Raw genomic sequence first — 19,169 nt, 5'->3', positions numbered from 1 at the left:
GCGACTGAACTGAACTGAACACATATATATGGAATCTAGAAAGATGGTACTGATGAACTATTTGCAAAGCAGCAATGGAGACACAGACATTGAGAAGAGATTTATGGACACAGCTGGTGGGGGAAGAAGGAGAGAGTAGGGGAAGAAGGAGAGAGTGGGAGGTATGGAGACAGCAACATGGAAACATACATTACCATATGTAAATAGATAGCCAATGGGAATTTTCTGTATGACTTAGGGAATTCAAACTGGGGCTTGAAAACAACCTAGAGGGTTGGGGTGGGGAGGGAGGTGGGAGGGAGATTCAAGTGGGAGGGGACATGGGGAAAGCTATCTCTGATTCATGTTGATATTTGGTAGAAACCAATGCAATACTATAAAGCAATTATCTTTCAGCTAAAAATAAATAAATTTTAAAAAACTTTAAGGTAGTAAATTTCATGTTATATGTATTTTAGTACTATTAAACTTTTTTTAATTAATAAAGAAATCCACTTGCATTTGAATTGACCATTTCTATTATTCAAATTGGGTTATTTCTACTGTTCTTTTTTCAAGTTCATTGAGTCTTTCCTTTCTCATCTTCATTCTGCTGTTGAGCCCTATATTTACCAGGGCTGCCATAACAAACTACCATAACCTGGGCAACTTAAAAAATAACAGAAATATATTGGCCTAAGTTTAAAGTTTGGCTAGAAGTTTGAATGGAGAAGGCAATGGCACCCCACTCCAGTACTCTTGCCTGGAAAATCCCATGGATGGAGGAGCCTGGTAGGCTGCAGTCCATGGGGTTGCTAGGAGTTGGACACGACTGAGCGACTTCACTTTCACTTTTCACTTTCATGCATTGGAGAAGGAAATGGCAACCCACTCCAGTGTTCTTGCCTGGAGAATCCCAGGGACGGGGAGCCTGGTGGGCTGCCGTCTATGGGGTCGCACAGAGTCGGATACGACTGAAGCGACTTAGCAGCAGCAGTAGCAGAAGTTTGAAATCAATGTGTTGATAAAGCCATACCACCTCTGAAACTTGTAGGGGAGAATTTCTTCCATGTTTCTTTTAGCTTCTGGTGTTTGCCAGTTATCCTTGGTGTTGCTTGGCTTGTAAGATGCATCACTCCAATCTCTGCCTGTGGTCACATGGCTGTCTTCTTTGTGTATCTTTGTCCTTTTCTTATAAGTGCATCAGTCATATTGGATTGGGCTTCCCTGGTGGCTCAGTGGTAAAGAAACTGCCTGCCAATGCAGGAGACGCAGGTTCGATTCCTGGTTCAGGAAGATCCCCTGGAGAAGGAGATGGCACCTCATTCCAGTATTCTTGCCTGGGAAATGCCATGGACAGAGGAGCCTGGCACGCTGCAGGCTACAGGCTATGGGGTCACAAAAGAGTTGGACACGACTTAGCAACTAAACAACAACAACACACCGGATTAGGGGCTCATCCTACTCCAGTCTGATCTCAATCTTAACTAATTATATTTGCAATGACTCTATTTCCAAATACAGTCACATTCTGAGGTGCAATGAGTTAGGACTTCAAATACCTTTTGGGAAGAACATATTTTAACCCATAATAAACCTATCCATTGAATCTTTTATTTTGGTCATTGTATTTTCATTTATAAAATATCCATTTGGTTCTTCCTTATATCTATTTTTTTGCTGAGATTTTCCACTTTTGTTTAAATCACTCTTTAAATTACTTGCTTAATTTCTCATCAAAGCAGTTTTATGAAGGCTGCTTCTAGGGTCCTCGTCAGATAATTCCAACATCTTAAGTCATCTCTGTGTTGGTGTCGATTGTCTTTTCTCATTTAAGTAGAGATTTTCCTGGTTATTGGTATGACAACTGATTTTCAATTATATCCTGGACATTTTGGTCATTATGAGACTCTGGATCTTATTTAAATCTTCTGTCTTAGCAGGTCTCCTCTGACACAGGGCCAGTGGAGGAAGGTGAAAGTGCCCACTTGCTGTAGCAGGTAGAAGTGAAGGGTCCTGTTTTCTGGCTCAGTCTCTGCTGACAGCCTAGGGGAAGAGGATCTCCTAGTGACTGCTGGATAGAGTGGGTGTTCAGGCTCCCCATTTGGCTTCCACTGACATCATGCTGGTTGACACAGGGAGGGGAATCTTGTAACTCCTTCTTAGGTGGCCTCCACAGACACTTCAGAGGGAGGTTTCACTGTCACCTAGCAGGAATGAAAGTCTTGGTTTTCTTTGACACCACCTTAGTGGTTGGTGGGGATGACTCATTATAGTTGGGTAGGGGGACAAGTCCAAGCAACCCACGTGGCCTCCAGTGACATCATGGGGAGGGCTGCACCTCAGTGCAGCTGGGCAAGAGTGGAAGTCTAAACTCTACTCTGCCTTTGCTGACAGGGGTGAATTGGGGTCAGTTTTTTTCTTTGGTGTTTGAAGTAGAGCTGCTGCTGCTGCTGCTGCTCAGTCACTTTAGTCATGTCTGACTCTGTGCGACTCCCATATACGGCAGCCCACAAGGCTCCCCCATCCCTGGGATTCTCCAGGCAAGAACACTGGAGTGGGTTGCCATTTCTTTCTCCAATGCATGAAAGTGAAAAGTGAAAGTGAAGTCACTCAGTTTAGCGATCACTTGGACTGCAGCCTACCAGGCTCCTCCATCCATGGGATTTTCCAGGCCATCCCAGTGGGGTGCCATTGCCTTCTCCGTGAAGTAGAGCAGTTTTTGTCTAATAAGAGTTTTCTGTCTTGCTGCCCATTTTTCTGGCCCTTGGCTGTATAAAAAGACTTTTTATTCTTTTTTGTCTGTGACCTTTGATGTCTCTGAATTGCCAGCTTCAGCAGTACCCAGTCTGTTATAGACAAGGTAAAAAGAAAACAAGGGAATTTATTGCTGTGCATTCTTTGGGGTGTGAGGTTCCTAACTGGTCTGTGCTCTTCTCTCCATCTTTTATGTGTAATATCCAGAGTTTTTTTAAACTGTACTTTTTAAAAGCTGTACTTGGTAGTACTCTTGGGCTACCCTGGTGGCTCAGCTGGTAAAGAATCCACCTGCATGCAGGAGACCTGGGTTCAATCCCTGGGTTGGGAAGATCCCCTGGAGGAGGGCATGGCAACCCACTCCAGTATTCTTGCCTGGAGAATCCCAATGGACAGAGGAGCCTCGAAGGCTACAGTCCATGGGGTCACAAAGAGTCAGACACAACTGAGCGACTAAGCACAGCACAGCACAGTAGAAAGAATAGGCAGGAGTGTGTCTAATTCATGTTGTCCCTGCCTCTCCTGATATTTGAAGCACCTATGATAACATAGAATATTTAAGATCCTACCATTACACCTTATAAAATGAGACCAATTATGAAAGAAGATAAGTACAGTTATTGTGGGAACAAAGCTGGTTGGTTCTTTCCAGATCATAGCCTTAAGTTCAATGTATTAGTTTTTACTTCTGTCTTCTCTAAGTAGAAATTTAGGTTGGAAAATTCACTGGAGACAGACATTATTCTTGCTAACATTTCATGTTCATATTTGATTATACATATTGTGATTAAAGTAATGAAAATGAAATCATTTGTTAACTTGGAAATTACTGAATTCTTATCAAGACCCTGATGAGAATGTTGAAAAGTAGCCACAGAGAAAATTGTGTTTGGAGACATCCTTCACACTTTCCATGAGTTAATTATAGTCACTAATTTTCATACGTACACAATGTGTACATCTCTTCAATATTAATGTGTTAGCCGCTCAGTCTTATGTGACCCCATGGACTATAACGCACCAGGCTCCTCTGTCCATGGAATTCTCCAGGCAAGAATACTGGAGTGGGTATCCATTCCCTTCTCCAGGGGATCTTCCTGAACCAGGGATCGAACCCATGTCTCCAGCATTGCAGGCAGATTCTTTACTGTCTGAGCCACAAGGGAAGCAAATAAATTTGCACAAGTTTACATGCTCAGTTCAGTTCAGTTCAGTTGCTCAGTCGTGTCCTACTTTTGTGACCCCATGGACTGCAGCACGCCAGGCTTCCCCATCCATCACCAACTCCTGGAGCTTATTCAAACTCATATCCATCGCATCAGTGATGCCATTCAACCATCTCATCTTCTGTCATCCCCTTTTCCTCCCACCTTCATTCTTTCCTAGCATCAGGATCTTTTCCAGTGAGTCGGTTTTTCCCATCAGGTGCCCAAAGTATTGGAGTTTCAACTTCAGCATCAGTCCTTCCAATGAATATTCAGGACTGATTTCCTTTAGGATGGACTGGTTGGATCTCCTTGCAGTCCAAAGGACTCAAGAATCTTCAACACCACAGTTCAAATGTAAACACCACAGTTTACATGCTATAAATGGGCAAAGCTGGGATTTGAACCCACTCAGTCTGGCTCCAGTCTTTGTGCTTAACTGTAACACTATACTGCTGTGCTAAGTAGATGAGATAAACATTTAAAAAATAGGTTGTAATGTGATCATGAACAGTGTTCCACCATGTGATAAGGTCACCAGTTGGCCATAGAACTGTGTCACAGGGTCATTTTAGCTGAATTCCTGTTGAGGTTGGGGGAGGGATTCTGCATGGTGGAATTGTATCTGATGTTCCAATAATGTAAGTTGATTTTACAGTTGTATTAGAAAATGGAAAATGTCATAAAAGTGCAAAGTATAAATCAGAACTACTAACATTTCAAACATTTCAAAGTTACAAGGTAAGGCAGTGATTATCTGAATTTTCATTTCCTGAATGATGTGAAGGATGAAACAGAAGCAGAGAAACACAATACTGCTGGGTTTACTGCATTGCATAAAAAATGTTCAGAAACTAATTATAAATATTTGCTGCCTTAAGCCATATGCTCATAGACTAACTTGTATTTTTCATTACTGATAAATATATTATTTAGAATCTAGAGTTACTGAAATGCCCTGTGTTTGACTATAAAATTTAATATGTAAAAGATAATGGGCTGTCTCTAAAATACATTTTAAAAAACATTCTTATTCAGAGAAAGGGCTTCATAGATATGGCCTTTTCTCACAATAAGCAAAGAGAAATTATTTCTTTACTTTTATAATAATATCACTGAAACCTCCAGGCAAAAGTAATAAGAACATACAGAAGGCAGAGAAATTAATCTGATTATTAAGATTTGCTTAAATGTTGTAAAACCAGTGTTGATTACAAATGATATATTAAATAGATATTATAGCTTCTAAACAAAGCAGGAGGAAATGAAAATCTGATGCTTTGAACTGTGATGGGCAATTGGGGAGGAGCTTTATGCTTTGCCACAGGTGTAATTTCAAAGAACTACATACTCAAAGAAGGACCAAAGCTCAGCATTCCTTTTTTATTCTCTATTTACTAACATAAAAAAGAGTCACTGTAAAATTGCCTCACTGAGACTTTGGGATCTGGAAATTTAAATTTTAGCATCAAAAGTGTTTTGTGTATGCACCACACTTCCCTTCTGAGTTTGAAAAATTGACAAAAGAAATGTGATCATTACATGACTACAACAGTCTGCTTGTTTGATGATAACCTGGGGTCAACACTATCAAATATCAGCCTGTACAGATTCCTTTACATACTTTTCAAATGCTCTTGTGACTGATGAGGATATTCAAGAAACTTTAAATGCTGAGATTACAATGAGAAAAAACCAAGTCTTCACTAGTCACAGTTCAATCCAAGAATGGGGCCTGTATTAGTTATCCCATTTTGTGTAACAAATTATCCCCAATATTAACTGCTTAAATGACAAATACTTATTATCTCACACAGTTTCAGAGGATTGGGAATCTGGGAGATGCCTAGAGGGTGTTTCTCGTTCAGAGTTGCTCAAATGGATACAGACAGGCTATCAGTCAGGGCCACAGTCATCTGAGAGCCCATATGGGGAGGGATCAATTCCCAAGCTTACTTTTGTGATTGTCTACAGGCTTCTGATCCCTGCTGGCTGTGGACTGGAGTCTTGGTTCTTTACCACATGGACCTTTCCACAGGTTGAATGTTTGACTATCCTCACAACATGACAGCTATCTTCTCCCAAGTGAGTAATCTGAAGGAATCCAAAGATGGAAGCCATAGTCATTTATAACATAATCTTAGAAGTGACACATCATTACTTCTGCTTTATTCTATGGGTCACCCAGACAAACCATGGTACAGTGTGGGAGGGGCAAACACAAGGTCGTGAATACCAGGAAGTAAGGAATTCTGGGGGCCATCTTGGAAGCTGGCTATCACAGGTTCAGAGCAGATTTGCAGCCTGGATTCACCTGGAATGTAGGTTAAAGTATACCTCCTCTATTTTTTTTCTTTTCTTTCTTTAAAAAAAAATTTTTTTAATTGAAGGATAATTGCTCTACAGAATTTTGTTATTTTCTGTCAAATGTCTACATGAATCAGCCATAGGTATCCATATATCCCCTCCCTTTTGAGCCTCCCTCCCATCTCCCACCCCATCCAACCCCTCTAGATTGATATAGAGCACCAGTTTGAGTTTCCTGACCCATACAGCAAATTCCCATTGGCTATCTATTCTACATATGGTAATGCAAGTTTCCATGTTAAAGTATACCTTCTCTAAAAGCCATTGTCTACTGTTGGGAAGAAACTACATCTCAGTCTAGTGACCAGGCAAACAGACCCTCAGGGGCAAATGGAAAGTTACTGACATCTCTCTGCTAAAGTTACATAACCTCTCTGCAACCTGAGTCCACTAAATATACTAAGAAGTAACAGTTCAACATAGTCACTTTTTATAAGGAGCTAAGTTGAATGGTTCTATGAAGACCTACAAGACCTTTTAGAACTAACATCCAAAAAATATGTCCTTTTCATTATAGGGGACTTGAATGCAAAAGTAGGAAGTCAAGAAACACCTGGAGTAACAGGCAAATTTGGCCTTGGAGTACAGAATGGAGCAGGGCAAACGCTAATAGAGTTTTGCCAAGAGAATGTACTGGTCATAGCAAACACCCTCTTCCAACAACACAAGAGAAGACCCTACACATGGACATCACCAGATGGTCAATACCAAAATCAGACTGATTATATTCTTTGCAGCCAAAGATGGAGATGCTCTATACAGTCAGCAAAAACAAGACCGGGAACAAGACTGTGGCTCAGAGCATGAACTCCTTATTGCCAAAATCAGACTTAAATTGAAGAAAGTAGAGAAAATCACTAGACCATTCAGGTATCAGTTCAGTTCACTTCAGTCACTCAGTTGTGTCTGACTCTTTGCGACCCCATGAACCGCGGCCCGCCAGGTCTCCCTGTCCATTACCAACTTCAAATTGCTTACGATTATACAGTGGAAGTGACAAATATATTTAAGAGACTATATCTGATAGAGGGACTGATGAACTATGGACGGAGGTTCATGACATTGTACAGGAGACAGGGATCAAGACCATCCCCAAGAAAAAGAAATGCAAAGGCAAAATGGTTGTATGACGAGGCCTTACAAATATCTGTGAAAAGAAGAGAAGCAAAAAGCAAAGGAGAAAAGGAAAGATATACCCATTTGAATGCAGAGTTCCAAAGAATAGCAAGGAGAGATAAGAAAGCCTTCCTCAGTGATCAGTGCAAAGAAATAGAGGAAAACAATAGAATGGGAACGACTAGAGATCTCTTAAAGAAAATTAGAGATACCAAGGGAACATTTCATGCAAAGATGGGCTTGATAAAGGACAGAAATGGTATGGACCTAACAGAAGCAAAAGATACTAAGAAGAGGTGGCAAGAATACACAGAAGAACTGTACAAAAAAGATCTTCACGACCCAGATAATCACGATGGTGTGCTCACTCACCTAGAGCCAGACATCCTGGAATGTGAAGTCAAGTGGGCCTTAGGAAGCATCACTATGAACAAAGCTAGTGGAGGTGATGGAATTCCAGTGGAGCTCTTTCAAATCCTGAAAGATGATGCTGTGAAAGTGCTCCACTCAATATGCCAGCAAATTTGGAAAACTCAGCAGTGACCACAGGACTGGAAAAGGTCAGTTTTCATTCCAATCCCAAAGAAAGGCGATGCCAAAGAATGCTCAAACTACTGCACAATTGAACTCATCTCACACACTAGTAAAGTAATGCTCAAAATTCTCCAAGCCAGGCTTCAGCAGTATGTGAACCGTGAACTTCCTGATGTTCAAGCTGGTTTTAGAAAAGGCAGAGGAACCAGAGATCAAATTGCCAATATCCGCTGGATCATGGAAAAAGCAAGAGAGTTCCAGAAAAACATCTATTTCTGCTTTATTGACTATGCCAAAGCCTTTGACTGTGTGGATCACAATAAACTGGAAAATTCTTCAAGAGATGGGAATACCAGACCAGCTAACCTGCCTCTTGAGAAACCTATATGCAGGTCAGGAAGCAACAGTTAGAACTGAACATGGAACAACAGACTGGTTCCAAATAGGAAAAGGAGTACATCAAGGCTGTATATTGTCACCCTGCTTATTTAACTTATATGCAGAGTACATCATGAGAAACACTGGGCTGGAAGAAACACAAGCTGGAATCAAGATTGCCGGGAGAAACATCAATAACCTCAGATATGCAGATGACACCACCCTTATGGCAGAAAGTGAAGAGGAACTAAAAAGCCTCTTGATGAAAGTGAAAGAGGAGAGTGAAAAAGTTGGCTTAAAGCTCAACATTCAGAAAACTAAGATTATGGCATCCATTCCCATCGCTTCATGGCAAATAGATGGGGAAACATTGGAAACAGTGACAGACTTTGTTTTTTGGGGCTCCAAAATTACTGTAGATGGTTACTGTAGCCATGAAATGAAAAGACACTCCTTGGAAGGAAAGTTATCACCAACCTAGACAGCATAATAAAAAACAGAGACATTACTTTGTCAACAAAGGTCCATCTAGTTAAGGCTATGGTTTTTCCAGTAATCATGTATGGATGTGAGAGTTGGATTATAAAGAAAGCTCAGCACCAAAGAATTGATGGTTTCGAACTGTGGTGTTGGAGAGGACTCTTGAGAGTCCCTTGGGCTGTAAGGAGATCCAACCAGTCTGTTCTAAAGGAGATTAGTCCTGAGTGTTCATTGGAAGGACTGATGCTGAAGCTGAAACTCCAGTACTTTGGCCACCTGATGTGAAGAACTGACCACTTGGAAAAGACCCTGATGCTGGGAAATATTGAAGGCAGGAGGAGAAAGGGATGACAGAGGATGAGATGGTTGGATGGCATCACTGACTCAATGGACATGAATTTGGGTAAACTCTGGGAGTTGGTGATGCACAGGGAGGCCTGGCGTGCTGTGGTCCATGGGGTTTTAAAGAGTCGGACACGACTGAATAAACTGAACTGATGAGTACCAAGGTTCACATTTAATTTCAAAAGTACATATGTTCATCTGAGAAGGATAGAACAAATAACGAAGCCTCTTGCATGGTAGGCAGATTCTTTACCTGCTGAATCATCAGGGAAGCCCGAATATAAAACAGTATGCTATCACAGAAAGTTAAGTGATTACCAATTCTACGCATTTAGGAATCAAGTTTTAAAATTTGACTATGAAAAAGATGATAAACGAGACCTTGCAGCTTATTTCCCAGGTTGGATAATTTAATTGGATATTTTGATATCAGCAGGAATCAATAACTGTTTCTAGCTTTTCTGTTTTAGGTATAAGATGTCACTTTGAATAATTTTGGTGGTAAATTGCCAGGTAGAGACACAATCATTAAAAATTATTACATAAAATTCTTGACTTTTTGAAAAAGAAATTTCAGATAGTTTTCAATATAGGAAAATCTTCTAAAGAGCTTCATATAAATCAGCTTCTTGAAACTCATCAACCATAAGGTACCTGACCCAGGCAAAGCAAATACAGAATGGTTGGGCATAAGTAGCTCTACTGAATTTACATGCTGCTGCTGCTGCTAAGTCACTTCAGTCATGTCCGGCTCTGTGTGACCCCATAGACGGCAGCCCACCAGGCTCCCCCGTCCCTGGGATTCTCCAGGCAAGAACACTGGAGTGGGTTGCCATTTCCTTCTCCAGAATTTACATGCACAAATACTCAATTTTAAACCTGATAGGATTTTTAATCATTAACTAATTTAAGTCTTCTGGTTAGGTCAGAACTTATCTGATAGGACAGAAAGGCTTCTTTGAAAGGCAGAGTACTGGCAATAAGATGACTTCTTGTGTTATCTAACCCTCCAGGTTATCTGTGCTTACATCTGCCCTCAGCCCCAGGCAAGCTGTGCCCCTGGATGCTTTACCCTTCAAGGGAAGGAGGGAATTGTTATAGGTCAAGAGACTGTGATTTCTGCTTGAGGAGGAAAGGAGCTGGGTGGTATTGGGATGCTGACTTTATTTTAGCAGTGGTTCTCCACCTTGGCTGCATAAGATAGAATCAGATTCTCTGGGGGAGAGACCCAGGTGCCAAACCTTTAATAATCTGCAGGTGATTTCAGTGTGCAGACAAAGTTGAGAATCTTAGTTTTGGGACACCAAGTCTTATTTAAGTGCCCATCAGAATCACCTGGAGAGAACGTTAAACTTACAGAAGGCTAGATCCTCACCTCTGGAGTTTCAGACTCAGGAAATCTGGCTGTGCTGTGCTGTGCTTAGTCGCTCGGTTGTGTCCAACTCTTTGTAACCCCATGGACTATAGCCCACCAGCCTCCTCTGTCCATGGGGATTCTCCAGGCAAGAATACAGGAGTGAGTTGCCACGCCCTTCTCCAGGGGATCTTCCCAACCCAGGGATTGAACCCAGGTCTCCCGCATCGCAGGCGGATTCTTTACTGTCTGAGTCACCAGGGAAGCCCAAGAATACTGGAGGGGTAGCCTAACTCTTCTCCAGGGTATCTTCCCGACCCAGGGATCGAACCGGGTTCTCCTGCATTGCAAGTAGATTCTTTACCAGCTGAACTACCAGGGAAGCCCAGTAAAGTCTAGGGTGGGACCCAATAATTTGCATTTTAACAGCTTCCCAGATGAAGCGGTTGCTGCTGTCCCACACTTTGAGAACCCATCTTAGAAGAGTTAGATTCTTGTTACATACTGGAGTTCAGCTGTGAGTAGGGCCTAAGGAGAGGAATGAAAATTAGTAGAAGACAGACACCTCTAATTCCTCTCTTTTCAAAGGTAAAGTGAACTGGGATCTACCACTGCATTGCTCATTCCCTATTTTGGTAGCCTTTATTTTACAACTTGAGAAAATAAAGGCTCTTTAAGGGTCATGTGAACAGCCCAAAGCTGATTACACCGGTGGTTTCTTTGCTCCAGCAGACCAACCTCTCCACTACCTCAGCACAGAATCTCCAGTTAACCCTGATCGGTTTCTTAACCTTCTCTCCTCCCCTGCCCCGCCCGCAGCGTCTTGACGTAGTTGCACGGACAACGTGCACCCACATTCAAAGCCCACAGGGGGCCGTCCTCGGTGATGCGCCGCAGGTGCTGCGCAGGCGCAAGCAGCAAGGCGCTGGAGCCGGTGTCATGGATTGCGTCAACTGGGTGGTAAGTGAGGATCATCAGCATGGCCTCTTGGGGAGTGTGACCCTGCGGTCATGGAAGTGGAGCTCCGCACACCACTTTTTTTCCTCCTGGCTCTTCACAGACATTCAGAGGCCCTCTGTCGTAGGGGCTTCGGCTGTTCTTCGCCTCCGTGTTGGAGGACACGGATTAGAGCCAGTAGCTCACCTGGAAGTTGGATCTGGCTCTCATCACAAGAGCAGATGTCCCTCCTCTTCTCCTTCTCGCTTCTCATCCAAACTGAGGTCCTCTAGAATACGGATGTGGGATGGTGGTTAGAGGTGGAATGCACCTTAGCCCTTCCAGTTTCCTATGTGTTTAGAATTACTAAATTCAGTTGTACTTTTAATTGTAGCCCTTAATTTTAGTATGGCCGCTGTTGATTCTAAGCTGTATTATTTACCTGATACAACAGGTAATGTGATACTTTGTTACCCCAACGCATATTTTTAGAGGTCTCCCTCATCCTTCCATTTTCCCATCCGTAAGTATCTTAATGTGTAAGTGTAGAATTGAAATTGATAAACGGAGACGTTGCTCTCCTACCGCTAAGGAGTACCTAAACCTCACATGAGAATTGATAGGTTAAATGGCCTTGTGAGACTTTCTATCAATCTTAAAAACCTGAATTAAAGATAAAGGCAAGGAGTCATGTTGATTTTCAGTTCATTTCAAGTCAAAAGTTCACATTTGGTTAAAGGCAATGTAGTTTGTCCAGATCTGTGGTATTTTATGGGTTCCACCTATACATATACAGCATAAAAGGGTTCATGTCTTGAGAAAAGTTATTATCATAATGTGTATCCATTGTCTGATTTTAGTGTGTTTTAAGATATGTAAAATAATTATACTTGAATTTACCATGTATACCATTTGATTATAATGAAGATAAACATAAAGTCTAACTGTAGTCCTAGAAGAGAAAGTACGTTCAGTTCCTACTTTGCTTTTGAAATTTTGTGTCGTAATGGGTCATTTTTGATGGCTGCTGTTACATTCTGAGGGTAGATCTTAAAAGATGTTTTTATCCCTAGCAGTTTTTCCCCCTCGCTTTAAATGTGATCACACTAGCTGAGACCAACACCGAAGCCTCAATTTAGCACTCCTTTATCAGGGTAAACTGTTTTAGAAGAAGTGACTAATCTAGAGCACCTAATCTTACTGTTTATATTTGTGAATAACATATTACTTAAAATATTGTTGATTGGCTTATTTATAGGCTTACCCTTCGTCCTCAGAAGGATAAGTGTAAAGCCTAACTACTCTTGGCATGAATGTATTTATTTACTGAGTGGTATGAAAAAGCAGTCCTTGAATAACAGAATTTTCAATTTGGCCTGTTAATTGCTGAAATAAGAGCAATTCAACTACATTCCTATTTTGTCATTTCCTATCAGTCCACTAGGTCAGGTCAGTATTGTTAGAATACTTAGCGTGGCTCTTTTTTTTTTTTTTTTGCATTTATTAATTTTTTAATTTTATTTATTTTTAAATTTTATTTTATTTTTTGGCCATGCTGTATGACTTGCAATGAATCTTCATTCCTTGACTAGAGATTAAACTCATGCCCCCAGTAGTGAAAGCATTGAGTCTTAACCACTGGACTGCCAGGATTATGGTGGAAGTGAAGCGCAGTTTACATAGATTTGAAGGACTGAGTTTATTTCACAAGGGCTATTTTTCTATTGATATTGACCAATTTTTAATCTGATAAAAATCTGCTTTTAGAATGTTACTTACTCTCTGCAGACTATGGAAGGATAAGGTTCATTTAGTTTCTTAGTTTCTGTCCCTCTTAGATTTTTTTTGTTGCAGTTTACTTGACCATGGTTCAGGATATCTTTTGGATTATGTGTGTTTTGGAAGTGGGAAGCACTTTGGTGACTATTGTAAATGCCTGCCCCAAATTTATGAGTTGGAATTTATTTACATTTGTGGAAATAATAAACTCTAAAAACTCTCTTTTGATCTGTTTGAGAAAAGAGTAAACTGAAAAACAAAAGGTTCATTTCCACCTGCCTTAAATTCATTTCCTTTTAAAAAGGACTGGGGAGGTTAAATACTGACACAGAAGTCAGGGAACATAAAAACAAGCATACATCTTGATGAGATTTGTACCTTGTATTTTCTTGTAGTATTGTGATTCAGGGCTTCCCTGATGGCTCAGCAGGTAAAGAACCTCCTGCAATGCAGAAGACCCAGGAGATGCCAGTTTAATCCCTGGGCTGGGAGGATCCCTGGAGGAGGAAAGTGGCAGCCCACTCCAGTATTCCTGTCTGAAATGTCCCTTGTACAGAGGAACCTGGCAGACTATAGTCCCTGCGGTCACAGAGAGTCAGACCTGAGTGAGCAGCCTACACACTCATTGTGATTCAGCCTTATAGATAGACTGAGACTATGGATCTGAAATTAACACAATTTATGAAAAGCTAAGACTATACTGGGAATAGGATGCATTTAGTGAAAATCCTTGTGGTGGCTTTTCTTTAAGTGTAAGATTAGAAAGTGTACATTTCATGTTTTTTAAGGCTGGGCATGCTCAAACTTGAATGTAAAACTTTTAACAATTGCTTTTATGTAGGCTAAACTTTACAGATCTGTAATTGAAGATGTGATTGAAGGAGTGAGGGATCTCTTTGCTGAAGAAGGTGTGGAAGAACAAGTCTTAAAAGACTTGAAGCAGGTTTGTAGACAGTAAAAGTTTCTGTCTTTTGTTTTTTCAGCTTAAAAAATGGTTAAACTATAATTCAGAGCTCTTAATTAGCATTTAACACTTACCCACTTATTGAGATTTCAGTTGACAATTTAAAAGTTAAAAGAATAGCAGTAAATATCCTAATTTTTTTTAAAGCAAACATTTTGTTTCTCTCTGCAGCTCTGGGAAACAAAGGTTTTGCAATCTAAAGCCACAGAAGACTTCTTCAGAAATAGTGTTCATTCACCTCTGTTCACTCTTCAGTTGCCACACAGCTTGCACCAAACATTGCAATCATCAGCAGGTTGGATACAGTTAGTAAATTAGTAGTATTTGTCTTTGTAACAAATTCTCTTTTGGTGGTAGTTTTGAATTAGGGTAATATTCTTAAGGTAAGAGGGCTTGGACTTCAAAAATCATTGTTAAATAAATGAATGCAGGATAAGTCATAACTGCCATGTAATTATTGATAAGAAAATTAGGTTGTTTAAACTATTTTTCTTTTTTTTAATTCTGTAGTCCCAAAAGGTGACAAAGCCATACTTCAGAAGAACAGTTATATAGTTCATGGGCTATTGGGAGTGCCCTCTGGTTATTTCAGAAAATTTAATTGGCTGTAGTCAAGGAGTAATCCAGCCATCGTTGGTAAAGAAGCAGAGGGAAAGACGGGTACTTGCAAGCTTATGCACTCTTTTTTCTTGCTGTCTGTATGTATTATAAATCTGCCATTGAATTGGAAGCAAAATGGAGCTTTTGTGAAGATGGCTAGAAATGGACCTTACATGTATTGTCACTAATCTTGATCCTAGTGAATCTAGATCTCTGCTTTTAAGGGAAATATTTGTCCATAATATGTCTATTAGTTTACACTGGAAAAGATTAGCTGTTAGCAATACTATTATGTCTTTCTAGCCTTTATTTCTTTTTTCTCCCCTGATTCTTACGATCATTATGCTGTCCTGATATATGTATGTGTATACATTTTCTTGTTGATACACAGATACACAGAGAAGCAGGCAGTTAGAGACACTGACAGATGCAGAGGCACACACCAGCAGACACGCCTAGATACAGACATGCCCAGACAGACACACACACACAAAGTAGGTTTTATTTGATTTAGCTGGAATTTGATAGATTAATGTCTGTAAGGGTGGATTAAATTGTCAGTACAAACTGGTGTGGGCCAAGGCAAAGGGACAATAGTAAGTAGGCTTGTACCTTCTCTATAACAAGATGAGAGAATTCAAGTGTGGTAGCAATTATAACTTATAAAAATGAAACCAGCAAAGAGTGTTGAGTTACCAAACAGCTTTTATCTGACTCTGTGCTTAAAATGTAGAATATTGCGCTGTAAGAGTTAGCCATAGCAGTTTTAATTACTTAGTTGACACACTGAAACATTTTCCATCAAATTTTTTTTTTTGGCTATGCTTTCATTTTTAATTTTACTGTTTTATTAGGGCATTCCTTTTATTTCTGCCTTTAAATAACATTCTTTTACTCTTTTTTCATCATTAAAGAACTTTAAAGATTTTTTTCCTTAGGAGTGGCTTGGAGTGTGGTCAATGTGGAGGAGTAATATACTTGACTGAATTTTATCAAAAGTGTAGTTCTTGAAAAAAGAATAGCCAGAACACTTCCACTTTCTGTCATTCAAAATTGCAATACTAGATTTTGCCGCAAGATGGTAATATTACCAATGATTTAAATCACAAAATAGTCTTGCAACTAATGTATCTAGCTGACTTTCACTCAACACTTCATTCTAATTTCTTTCTTAGAGGTTAGAATAATAGACATAATTACATTTAAACAAGATAGTTTTTCTTATTCTCTCCTGCTTCATTCATAATGAAGTGAAGAGGAAGCACGTGTGTCCTGTAAAACTGCACTATAGGCCTTACTGCCTTCCATCTTCATTTCTAGGTACTCTAGTGCCTAGTAAATAACCTCATAAAATTGGAAGTGCTTTTTATGTCTTCTCATTGTATGCTTTTAAAAGCCTGATTAAGATAACCTAAATTTCTACAACCTTTTCATCTCTTGATAACAAGTTCTAATTAAATCTACAATGGAATAAGTCATTTGCCTTTGTCTATTCCACAAATTTTATTATGTTTTCTTTGACTGTATTATCCATTTGTTTAATAATTTGCTGTATCTTCAATTGTCAGCTTTTTTTTTCTTTTTTTTAGGGGGGGTAACTCAGGAATGCTTTACACTTTGAAATCGAGAACCTCAAAGTACTTTCCTTTTGGGTTATAGATATCTGGCATATTAGAAGTTAAAGCTGAGACTTTTTAAAATGTTGATATATTAATTTAAAAAGTGATTGCATGTTAATATATATTTGTTTAAAATAACTTTTCTAGAACAAAAAGTATTTAGTGGGAAGATAGGTATTGTTTCACTTTTCTGCAATTCTAGTTAATGTCTGGCTTAATTCAAGACAGCTGGATTCTCATATCTATTTCTAAATTTAGTCTGTTTTGATATGTAGTTTTAGCAAAACTACATATAAGACGAAAATCTAATATTCCACGATTCAGTTCAGTTCAGTTCAGTCGCTCAGTCGTGTCCAACTCTTTGCGACCCCATGAATCGCAGCACACCAGGCCTCCCTGTCCATCACCAACTCCCGGAGTTCACTCAGACTCACGTCCATCGAGTCAGTGATGCCATCCAGCCATCTCATCCTCTGTCGTCCCCTTCTCCTCCTGCCCCCAATCCCTCCCAGCATCAGAGTCTTTTCCAATGAGTCAACTCTTCGCATGAGGTGGCCAAAGTACTGGAGTTTCAGCTTTAGCATCATTTCTTCCAAAGAAATCCCAGGGCTGATCTCCTTCAGAATGGACTGGTTGGATCTCCTTGCAGTCCAAGGCACTCTCAAGAGTCTTCTCTAACACCACAGTTCAAAAGCATCAATTCTTTGGTGCTCAACTTTCTTCACAGTCCAACTCTCACATCCATACATGACCACAGGAAAACCCATAGCCTTGACTAGACGGACCTTTGTTGGCAAAGTAATGTCTCTGCTTTTCAAAATGCTATCTAGGTTGGTCATAACTTTCCTTCCAAGGAGTAAGCGTCTTTTAATTTCATGGCTGCAGTCACCATCTGCAGTGATTTTGGAGCCCAAAAAATAGTCTGACACTGTTTCCATGAAGTAATGGGACCGGATGCCATGATCTTCGTTTCTGAAGGTTGAGCTTTAAGCCAGCTTTTTCACTCTCCACTTTCACCTTCATCAAGAGGCTTTTGAGTTCCTCTTCACTTTCTGCCATAAGGGTGGTGTCATCTGCATATCTGAGGTTATTGATATTTCTCCTGGCAATCTTGATTCCAGCTTGTGTTTCTTCCAGTCCAGCGTTTCTCATGATGTACTCTGCATATAAGTTAAATAAGCACGGTGACAATATACAGACTTGACGTACTCCTTTTCCTCTTTGGAACCAGTCTGTTGTTCCATGTCCAGTTCTAACTGTTGCTTCCTGACCTGCATACAGTTTTCTCAAGAGGCAGATCAGGTGGTCTGGTATTCCCATCTCTTTCAGAATTTTCCACAGTTTACTGTGATCCACACAGTCAAAGGCTTTGGCATAGTCAATAAAGCAGAAATAGATGTTTTTCTGGAACTCTCTTGCTTTTTCCATGATCCAGCGGATGTTGACAATTTGATCTCTGGTTCCTCTGCCTTTTCTAAAACCAGCTTGAACATCAGGAAGTTCACGGTTCACATATTGCTGAAGCCTGGCTTGAAGAATTTTGAGCATTACTTTACTAGCGTGTGAGATGAGTGCAGTTGTGTGGTAGTTTGAGCATTCTTTGGCATTGCCTTTCTTTGGAATTGGAATGAAAACTGACCTTTTCCAGTCCTGTGGTCACTGCTGAGTTTTCCAAATTTGCTGGCATATTGAGTGGAGCACTTTCACAGCATCATCTTTCAGGATTTGAAAGCGCTCCACTGGAATTCCATCACCTCCACTAGCTTTGTTCGTAGTGATGCTTTCTAAGGCCCACTTGACTTCACATTCCAGGATGTCTGGCTCTAGGTGAGTGATCACACCATCGTGATTATCTGGGTCGTGAAGATCTTTTTTGTACAGTTCTTCTGTGTATTCTTGCCATCTCTTAATATCTTTTGCTTCTGTTAGGTCCATACCATTTCTGTCCTTTATCGAGCCCATCTTTGCATGAAATATCCCCTTGGTGTCTCTAATTTTCTTGAAGAGATCTCTAGTCTTTCCCATTCTGTTGTTTTCCTCTATTTCTTTGCATTGATCGCTGAGGAAGGCTTTCTTATCTCTCCTTGCTATTCTTTGGAACTCTGCATTCAGATGCTTATATCTTTCCTTTTCTCCTGTGCTTTTCGCTTCTCTTCTCTTCACAGCTATTTGTAAGGCCTCCCCAGACAGCCATTTTGCTTTTTTGCATTTCTTTTCCATGGGGATGGTCTTGATCCCTGTCTCCTGTACAATGTCCCGAACCTCATTCCACAGTTCATCAGGCACTCTATCTATCAGATCTAGGCCCTTAAATCTATTTCTCACTTCCACTGTATAATCATAAGGGATTTGATTTAGGTCATACCTGAATGGTCTAGTGGTTTTCCCTACTTTCTTCAATTTAAGTCTGAATTCCACGGTTAGATAATTGAAAAAGCAGGAGTATTTTAATAGCTTTTTCAGGTAATTTGGTACTAAGGTAAAACTCAACAAGTGGTAGCTTTTGAGAGATTAGGTGCAAAGTAGAATCAATATCAGTGGACTTTTTGAAACCATATCAGTGGACTTTTTGTTAAAGTTCCCTGGTGTATCTTGCACTTTGAATGACTCTTTAACCTATGTGTAATTTTGTAACATATGTTGATGACTTGGAAAATGTTGGTTCACTGAGTTAAATATTTGACACATTGTTCATGATACAGGATAAAAAGTCATTATCATCCCCCCACATCTCATCAGAAAAGTGTTCTAAGTAT

At 40.1% G+C, this 19,169-nt stretch overlaps 2 protein-coding genes across 18 annotated transcripts in view; one reads left to right on the top strand and one right to left on the bottom strand.

Moving 5' to 3' along the window:
* LHCGR (luteinizing hormone/choriogonadotropin receptor) overlaps positions 1-19,169 on the bottom strand; it is a 137,419-nt gene that overhangs the window by 6,450 nt on the left and 111,800 nt on the right. The gene's annotated exons all lie outside the window — the stretch shown is intronic.
* Positions 10,445-19,169, top strand: part of GTF2A1L (general transcription factor IIA subunit 1 like) — a 170,652-nt gene continuing 161,927 nt past the window's right edge. For 7 of the 17 annotated variants that reach the window (XM_086327038.1, XM_086327032.1, XM_086327042.1 and 4 more), the window contains exons 1-3: positions 11,422-11,475; positions 14,072-14,173; positions 14,366-14,489. In XM_086327038.1, coding sequence (XP_086183164.1) covers positions 11,455-11,475; positions 14,072-14,173; positions 14,366-14,489 — 247 coding nt within the window. In that variant the 5' untranslated portion in view covers positions 11,422-11,454. Of the gene's footprint in view, positions 10,678-11,421; positions 11,975-14,071; positions 14,174-14,365; positions 14,500-19,169 lie in introns of those variants that run through there. The other 10 variants (XM_086327037.1, XM_086327040.1, XM_086327033.1 and 7 more) reach the window with 5 other exon arrangements.

Source organism: Bos grunniens, chromosome 11 (genome assembly GCF_055505025.1).
Source record: "Bos grunniens cultivar Pamir isolate PY7600 chromosome 11, Bosgru_T2T1.0, whole genome shotgun sequence".
Classification (NCBI taxonomy): domain Eukaryota; kingdom Metazoa; phylum Chordata; class Mammalia; order Artiodactyla; family Bovidae; genus Bos; species Bos grunniens.
Note: the sequence above shows the minus strand (reverse complement) of the source record. Positions and strands in the feature narration are given on the sequence as shown.